Below are 8995 nucleotides of genomic sequence, written 5' to 3' on the forward strand. Positions count from 1 at the left end.
TATAATTTTTGCTATATAGCATGCTTGTCCCGAATTGCAATTCTCTGCTATTCCTGAATAAACCCACTTTGCTGGTAAAATAACTGGCTGTTTTATTTTTAAAGCCAACACTCCTGTGAACATCTATGTACGAGTTTTGCGTGCACGTGTTTTCATCTCTTGGGTATATATTAACCAGGGAAATTGCTGGTCACATAGTAACCCTATGTTAACCTGTTTGAGGAGTTGACAGACTTTTTCAAAGCGGCTCAGGGCTACATGTCTTTGCAGGGCCATTCTATATTAACAAATCGAGTCACCCCAAGTCAGCATGTCCACACCATTCTGACAGCCCAGTTTCACGAGATCCCGCAAAAGGACTACCGCCGGCCACCTGACGACCCTATAGTCGGCTAGAGTCTGAAGCTCCCGGTGGCATCCGGTCCATCGCAGGTGGGGTAGGGGGTCCGGAAGCGCCCCAAAAGAGAACGGGCGGGCTCCATCCGGAAAGTGCTCCAGGAAAGCGCGGGCGAGTCTGGGGGCCGAGCACTGGTCGGGCCGCCTGGAAAGGAGGGTCTGGAGTAGCCTCTGTGCCTGGCAGCCCGGGAGAGACACCACTGCACCCTCTCGCCAGCTCCGGTTACCTAGCAACCAAGAGGCATCCTTCCCAGCAAGCACTGCTTCTAACCCAGAGGTCGGAGACTACGAGGTCCAGCATGCCCCGCGGCCCAGGCGCGCGGACTACAAGTCCCACAATGCACCGCCCACCCTTTCCTAACCGCCCCCAGCCCCTGCTCCCCAGAGACCCCGCCGGCAGGCGCCGCGACCCCTTCCCGGCGCTCCCCGCGCCGTGCGCGGCGCGCTCGCGGTGACCCGGTGTGCGTGAGGTCACGGTGCGGGGCGGAGCGGCTCTCGGGGCCGAGGAGCTATGCGGAGGGGCGAGCGCAGGGACGCTGGGGGACCACGGCCAGGGTCTCCTGTGCCCGCGGGCAAGGCATCGTTGGAGGAGCCGCCGGACGGCGCGTCCTCGGGCCGCCGCAGCACCGAGTCCGAGGTCTACGACGACGGCACCAACACCTTCTTCTGGTGAGGGGCGACGGTCGGCCGGGGGCCGGCCGGGGGCGTGGGGGCGTGGCCAGAGCGCCCGGGCCCGAGGGGCTGCGGGAGAGACCCCGGGACGCACCCGGCCTTCCTGGGGGGCCAGCCCGCATCTCTGACCTCTGCCCCAGAGCGAGGGGCTGGAAGCGTGCCCGAGGGACCCTGGGACCGGCGTCCGCCCTGCTCCAGCCCGGCCTCCCTGGTGGTCCCCCAGCATCTCCTCTCCCCTCGCCCTTCTCGTGGGAGGATTTGGCGCAGGACAGGCTTTTCCTGATCTCCCTGTCTGAAATTCACCTCTGCCCTCCGTCATGTCATCTGTTTTGATTCCTTCATTGCGCTGTGTGAAGTTATTTTCTGTCCCCCCCGGGACGTAGCCATGGTAACCGGCACGAGCACCTCACGCAGTGCTGGGAGTTGAGTGGATATTTGTCAGATAGCCGCGCTTCCTCTCTTCGCTTGCCCCTTGCCAGGCCAGCTCATCGACCGTGTGCAGCTCTGTCCCAGCCCAGCCGTCGGGGTGGGGGCGGCGCCCGGAGCAGCCCCTGCCCTCCCAGAGCCTCTGGCGGAGGAGCTCGCCCTGTCGCCTTTTGCTCTTTGGCTCTCCTGTGCTCGAAGGTTCAGGAAAGTAGCCCTGGGCCACAGGTCCCGGTCTGGCTCCTCTGCCTGGTGGCTCCGTGACCTTGGTCTAGCCCTTCACCTTTCTGAGCTTCCCTTCCCTCATTTGTAAGAGAGACAAACCCCGTCTGCCAGAAAGCATGTTTTGTGAGAGGAGGGCTTTGGCTTTCTATGCTGAGTGACGGACAGTGCTGGCATTTGAGACCTGTGGTAGGCCCTGGGGGACAGGTGGAGTAGATGTGGCCTCGCTGGGGGTCACTCAGGTGTCCTAGCAAGAGGAAAGCGTGTGGAAGCAGTTCTTCGAGAACCGACCTGTGGGACTTGTCGGGAGACCTGACGAGGGAGTAACCGGCGTTTCAGGGGCAGGTGCTGCCACACCGGGAGAAACCTCAGGAGACGGTGTCTGGGACTGGACAGGGTCCTGCCTTGCGTCAGACGCGGGAAGGATGCAGGAAGGCGCTGTGGGGAAGGGGGCCCTGCGTCTGCGCAAAGTTGGCACCTTCCCCGAGGCTACCAGCAGCTGCTTCGAGGGACGGCCACCCAGCCCCGCTTTGGGGGAAAATGCGATCAGGTGGCGCAGGAGCCATTGGGAAGGAAAGCGGAACAGGGTGCTTGGTCAGCGGGGTGTGGCCCCGGAGCTAGTCACCCCCGCACTGTTGGGTCCTGCTGGACATGCTGCATGTAGATCATGCCCTTCTAGCTGTCCCGCCCGGGGCTGTGACCCTTCAGACTGCAGGACGGAGAGCACCGCCCTCCCACAGCCCAGCTGGTGACCACTGGAGACACTGAGGTCCCGGAGCGCGGTGGCCGGGCTTGCTTTCCTTGTTTCCCATGCACTTACCACGTTTTTTGGAGCCCCTACTGAATGCCAGTTCCTGTTCCAGGGGATACAGCAGAGAACTAATCAAGAAGCTTCTGGCACAAGCCTGGGACCTCAGAAGGCACAGTCTCCTGGCTAAAGGGATGCTGAATGTCACAGCCCCCGCGGAAGCTAGGGAGCGCACCCCTCACCCTGTGTTGTGAGAAACAGGTGCCAGTTTCTTTAGAAGCGCAGACCAGCAGCCCTTGGGTCCCTGTCCACAGGGGTGCTTGGTCACATGGGAGTTGGACTCACAGACACTGGCTGTAACTGAGCTTACCGGTGAGGGGGGCTGCCAGGGCCAGGAAGGCTTTCCACGGCAGGTGTGCCAAGGCTGGCTGGGTTCAGGCACCTGCCTCGCAGGTCTCTTGGGTGATTGATTCTGGCCTCCCCACCACAGGTGTGAGGTGCCCTGCTGCCGGCTGGTGATGTATATGGCATGTGCAGGTTCTTGCCGCTTTGTGGGCCTCGCCTCACCGGTGCGGGTGACCAGATGCCTGCCGAGAATGACCTATCTTTAGCCACTTCTTTTCTGAGTCTTCCCACACTGACTTGCTGTGCTAGGATTTGAAAAACTCTTATTTTGTGTTTGTATTTTAGAGAATTTTAATAATATTACAAAATATTAGTGTAAAAACTAAAAGTGTACATTTGTGGAAATGAATTTATGTTCCACAGTTACTCAAAGGAACTTCTGCTTGGTTTGGAACCTTGCTTTTAAGTTTTTCCTTTTCAAAGAAGCTTGGGCTTCTTTGGGGGGCCAATGATGGTGGCAGGGAGGCCAGGTACGAGGATTTTGAGTTTGTCTGTCACTACTTGTCAGCCGCAGGGTATGGAATCGGAGTCAGGGGTCGTCTGAGCCTTGGAGCCTGCGGTTGGGCTTTGCTGAACCTGGCCCAAGGGAGGCGGTGTGAAGACTGTCCTAAGTGACAAGGATGCTGGCTCTTCTGTTGACCCTGGTGGTCTCCAGTGAGGACATTCAGAGTCCACAGACTCAAAGGATCCTTGCAAAGGTGTGTCAGCTCACCTTGTCTAAAACTGGATTGGGATTCTCCTGGAGACCTGATGCCCTGGAGAGGCGCCGCTGGTGCTCCACCTGTGGATGGGAGGCAGGTGCATCGCCTTCGGACTCCTGCGCTTCCTGACCGCTCTCGCTGTTAGGCACCAGATGGACGCTTGTGTGGTTTGGGAATGCTCGAGATGTGCTGTCTTGCAGCACTGACCTTCGCGAGCATGCGCGGAGACGCACGGGGCGCAGCTGTCTGCAGCCCTGCGAGCCTGTGGGGCGATCCAGATGCCCCAGCTTCCGGACCATGCCTTTGCCAGTCGTGTGGTTTAGGGTTTGCCGGCTTCCCCCGTATCTGGGAAACATGACTCGCCAGCTGATGCTCCTTTGGTCATGTGGGTCGCAGGCCAGGAGGGTCAGTGTCACATCCTGGCGTCCTTGCACACTGGAGACACACCACCTGGTCTTGGCCTGTGCAGGCCGAGGCGTTGTCCTGCGCTCAGCCTCCCGGCCACACGTCCGTGCCCTAATAGGCCTGGCAGGCCTGCTGTCCTGCCCACTCGGCGTAACGAGTGTGGGCATTTCTAGAAGGGACTGACTACTGGGCACTTTCCACTCGTGGCAGGGAGCCAGCTGTGTTCACGGCCTCGCCCTTGCTGAGTGGTTGAAGTCACTCTTGTCCCGTGCCTGGATCACAGGACTCAAACCTTCCCCTGAGTTACCCGTTAGCCACTTACCAAAGGGTGCGATTGTCTTCCTGGCCCCAGGGAGGTGGCGCAGGGAGCCCCTGCCCAGCGCTGGCATCTGGAGGGTCAGGCAGGTCTGGCTGCACGGCCTCCCGTGCTGTCCTGAGTGTCCCTCTGTCACTTCCACACGTGTGGAAATGCTGTGTGCGAGACAGGGAGGCTTTTGTCCTAACCAAACTGGCAGGTTAATACTTCTTTCCCCATTTTAAAGATGAGGGGAGACAAAGAGATGAAGTTGCTTAAGGTCACACATCTAGTGAGTGGCAAAGCTGACATTAAATCCATATCTTCCCCACTACGCCGTGTCGCCTCTCCAAGGGGAAGTATCAAAGCGGGAGACGAAAACTTTGCAGTGAAACGTGGGAGGAGAGCCCGGGCCGCAGCCTGAGCCGTGGCCTGGGAGTGAGGGACAGGCGCCGTGTCCCTGACGCCGCCCTGGGACTCTCGCCTCAAGCCGCGTGGTCACGGTGCTTGAGGGGGTCGCGCCGTCCCCGCAGACGCCGCTTGGTCGTGATCACAGCAGTGCGTTTGCACCTGCATTTCCGCACGTGTGAATTGGGGCTGACCATGTTGTTTCTTTACCAAAGTGCTGTAATAATACAGTGGAAGGTGCTCAGAGACCCGTGAATGTGGTGGTGCCATTTGAATGTCACCACTTGTCACACAAAATTTGTAAAGTGATTTTAAAAATGTTTTTTATCAGGAAAGCAACTTTATTTACCTTTTGACCCCCTTCACTCATCCTCCCGCCCCCACCCCCGCCTCTGGCAGCCTCCAGGCTCTTCCCAGGATCTGAGCCTGTTCAGATTCCCCATGTGAGACGCAGCATCCAAGTGTCTTTCTCTGCCTGACGTAGTCCACTCAGCATAATGCCCTCGAGTTCCATCCAGGTTTTCCAAAATGGCAAGATTTCATTCTTTTTTATGGCTGAGTAGTTGCTTCCATATCTTGGCTGCAATGAACATAGGGGTGCACATATGTTTTCAAGTTAGTGTTTTGTTTTGTTTCAGATAAATGCCCAGAAGCGGATTGCTAGGTCACAGGGTAGTTCTGTGGCCCGTCGTGGCTGCCAGTCTGCGTTCCCACCAGCAGTGCACGAGGCTCCCTCGTCCACATCCTTGGCCAGCACTTGCTTCCTCTCGTCTTCGAGCGCAGCCATCCTAAGGGGTGCGAGGCGCCTCTCACTGTGGTTCTGGTGTGCGCTCCTCGACGGTCGTGATGCTGAGCGCCTTTTCATGTGTTCGTGGTGGCCGTCTCTGCATCATCTTTGGGAAAATGTCCAGTCAAGCCTCTTCCCATTTTTCAACCTGATGTGGGTTTGGTTTTTTCCCTTCTCGCTATTGAGTGATGTGAGTTCTTTATGCAGTTTGGATGTTAGCCACGTACCACATATACGATCTGCAGCCGTGTTCTCCCATTCCGTAGGTTGCCTTGTCGTTACGCTGAGGACTCCCTTTGCTGTGCCAAAGGAGGAAGCCTCTTTAAAGATGGGTTTCATCATTACTGGAGGATAGGTTCTTACTCTCCCACAGCACCTGATTCTAGTGGTTCTGGAGCCGGTCCTGCTGCGGGGCTGCTGCCCGGGGCCCTTTCTCTGGGTTCCTACCCCTCTGCCCTCTTCCTGCCTCAGGACACGCTGGTCCTTCGTGTTCCTTATTTCTGCTCCCCCAGCGTGCATGGGGACTGCTTGAATGACACTGTGAACATGTGTCTCAAGGGGCAAAAAGTTGTCTTCATTTCTCAGGTACAGTTTATTTTTAGCAGAATGGCAAGATGCATGACCGGGGCTGCCTGCGCTCCGCAGGGCATGTGTCTTGGCCAGGCCAGCTAAAGAAACTGCAGAGAGATCGCCACGTTCATGGAGAGTTCTATTAGAGAAACCTACAGGTTCACTCCAGCTGGAGTGCGGCCGAGCTCAGATCCCTTGGGGTGCCCACAGGGACAGGTATCTCTTGTGCTGCACGTGTGTCTCTTAGATTCTGTGAGGGGCGGAGGGGCCCCAGGGAACTTGAGCAGTGCGTGGGTGCGCCAGTGTCCCCAAAGTGGCCTTGATGGGTGCTGGGCCCCGCTCCTCCTGCAGCCACCCGGCCCACATCCGTTTTCTCGCAGATACTTACCCCGTGTGACAACCCTCGAGGTGGGTTCCTGGGACAGTCTGTTTCCTAGGTGGACGCCTCCCACCACGCCCAGTGCTCCATGCACCAGCATGCCGTGGCCAGCCTGCGGGGGTCCCGGAGGCCTGCGACTTGGAACCGCCGGCCTGGGGGCGCACTAAGGAGGCATGCACAGCTCCCGGCCCACGTGGCGAGGCCGCTTCAGAGACACGCCCTGCCGAGGCCCCTTGTTCCCCAGGACTGGGGTCTCAAGGGCCTTCCTGATTTGGCTGGGGTCTCAAGGGCCTTCCTCCCGCCAGTTCGCTTCCTTGGCTCCTCGCCCCACACGTTCGCTTCCTTGGCTCCTCGCCTCACGCCGAGGCCCCTTGTTCCCCAGGACTGGGTGGCGTTGGGCCCCCAGGATTTGGCTGGGGTCTCAAGGGCCTTCCTGCGGGGGGCGCCCCCACTCTGGGCCTAGGCCCGCCAGTTCGCTTCCTTGGCTCCTCGCCTCACACCCAGAATGCCGGCGTCCTCACTGCCTCTGACGCTGACTCCTGTGGGGACAGTGCCATGTGCTTGGGCTGTGTGTCCCTGTAACCACCTCAGGGCTGGCAGGAGCCCCATCACCACCACGTGGACGGGCCTCGGGCTGAGGCCTGGACCCCAGCCCGGACGCCGCCTCCCTTGCACGTCCGCACGTGGTGGCTGAGGCTCCTTTGCTCCTGCTGAGTAGCTTTCCTGTGTGACAGCCCCAGCCATTCTGTGTAGTTACCGGCAGGCTTGCTCTCAGGTGGCCCGGCTCGTCCCCATTTCTGTCCCTTTCCCACCTTCGTTTGCCTGTGTCCGCTTCAGCTGGCGTGTTGTTAGTTTTGTGTCTGGAGTTGGGAGTGTCACTCTAGGGGTGCAGTGGGTGTCCCTGAGCGTTCCCGGCATCGCGGCTCTGCCGCACCAGGCCCCCGTGGATTCGCCGAGCCCCCCTGCTGCCCGTGCTGGCCTGTCACAAGGTGCCCCACACCGGTGTGGAGTCACCGTGCTTTTAGGAACACAGAGGGAAGCAGCCCGTGTCGTTTGCCATTCCTGTCGCTCTTTCTTCTCAATCCTCTGTCTGGAGAACGTCCTTAGCTGCTCTGCGGGCCCGGGCTCTGTCGCACGTCCCTGTCCGAGAACGTTGACCTCTGGAGGATGTGTTTGCTGGGGACAGAGTCCTTCACGGCTGGAAGCCTCTGGTTAAGAGAAGGGGACACAGGCTCGGAGGTGTCCGCCGTCTGCTGCTCGGGACCCGGGAGTGGGGCCTGTGGCGCCCTCTGCAGGCGGCTGTGAGGATGCGGCTGCTGGGTGCGTGGCCTGTCCCCGGTCCTGACTGGCGGGGGGTGGGGAGTGGGGTGGTCTCCAGGGCGGCTTCCTCCCACATGAAGCTCTGCAGGTCCAGCCAGAGGGGGACGGGGCACCAGAGCCCACGCTTCCCTCAGCCGGCAACTGGCTCTGCTGCCGCATCGGCACCGTCAGGGGCCTGCGCCTTCTCGCTGTGGGTCCTCGTGTCCCTTCTCCGCTCCCACGTTCTTGGGCTGCTGTCCTTGCAGGCTCGGATGCGGCCATTGCCTGTGTGCAAGGCTGTCGTCTCAGTGTGGTCTTGCTGCCCGGTCACTCAGCAGCAGGTGCCAGCGCAGGGACCTGCCCTCTGGGCCTCAAGTGGCAGTCTTGAGCGCCCACCTGAGAGCGTGGGCTCTTCCTGCCCAGCAGGTGGCTCTGGGCCGCAGTCTCGGCGCGGGCAGGCACGCGCTTCTCATGCTGACGCGTGTGTCTGGCTTTCAGGCGCGCCCACACCCTCACCGTGCTGTTCATCCTCACCTGTGTGCTCGGCTACGTGACTCTGCTGGAGGAGACGCCGCAGGACACGGCCTACAACACCAAGAGGTAAGCGGCCGGCAGGGTGGCCGTGGGGCCTGGCCGCGCTCAGCAGGCCATCAGGCACGTGACCTACGGCTCATGTCGGGTGGGGGCGACTAGAATATGTGCCAGTGGCCCCAGGGACCCAGCCCGGAAAGTGGTTTTGGTCAGATGTCCACCCGAGGGAGCCCCAGGCCTCACGGGGCAAGGGCCTGGTCCCTAAAGTCTCCTCCCCGCCCCCTTCAGACTCCACCTGTGAGGCCACATGGTCACCTGGGCTTCTGACCAGCTGGCCCTGGATTGGAGGTTCCCATGACCCGTCCTGGGTTCGATTAGCTTGCCGGTGCGCTCACGGAGCTCAGAGGAGCGAGTCCGTCACCAGACCTGCGTTTCCTGCGAGAGGCTGGGACGCGGGAACCGCCACATGGGAGGCGCGTGGGGCAGGGCATGGGAGGGCGCCCAGCTCCTGCCCCCTCTGAGCAGCCGCCCTCCCCACCGCTCCGGTGGTCGCAAACCCTGAAGTCCTCTGAAACGCCCCTTCTGGATTTTTACGGAGGCTTCGTACAGAGGCAATTAAGTTATTGGCCGCTGGTGACTGAACTTGGCTTCCAGTTCCCCACCCCTCCCCCAAGGCTGTGGTTGCTTCTCCTGGTGATCAGCGCCCACCCTTAGGAGCTCCCAAAAGTCACCTCATTCACAGAACAAAAGAGCC

General features: G+C 60.1%; 1 protein-coding gene across 5 annotated transcripts in view; it reads left to right on the top strand.

Moving 5' to 3' along the window:
• The first annotated feature begins 732 nt into the window (after positions 1-732).
• Positions 733-8995, top strand: part of PTDSS2 (phosphatidylserine synthase 2) — a 31116-nt gene continuing 22853 nt past the window's right edge. For all 5 annotated transcript variants that reach the window (XM_015588761.2, XM_015588762.2, XM_015588763.2 and 2 more), the window contains exons 1-2: positions 733-1065; positions 8209-8310. In XM_015588761.2, the coding sequence (XP_015444247.1) occupies positions 908-1065; positions 8209-8310 (260 nt within the window). In that variant the 5' untranslated portion in view covers positions 733-907. The remainder of the gene's footprint in view (positions 1066-8208; positions 8311-8995) is intronic.

This window comes from Pteropus alecto, unplaced genomic scaffold (genome assembly GCF_000325575.1).
Source record: "Pteropus alecto unplaced genomic scaffold, ASM32557v1 scaffold43, whole genome shotgun sequence".
Taxonomy (NCBI): Eukaryota; Metazoa; Chordata; class Mammalia; order Chiroptera; family Pteropodidae; genus Pteropus; species Pteropus alecto.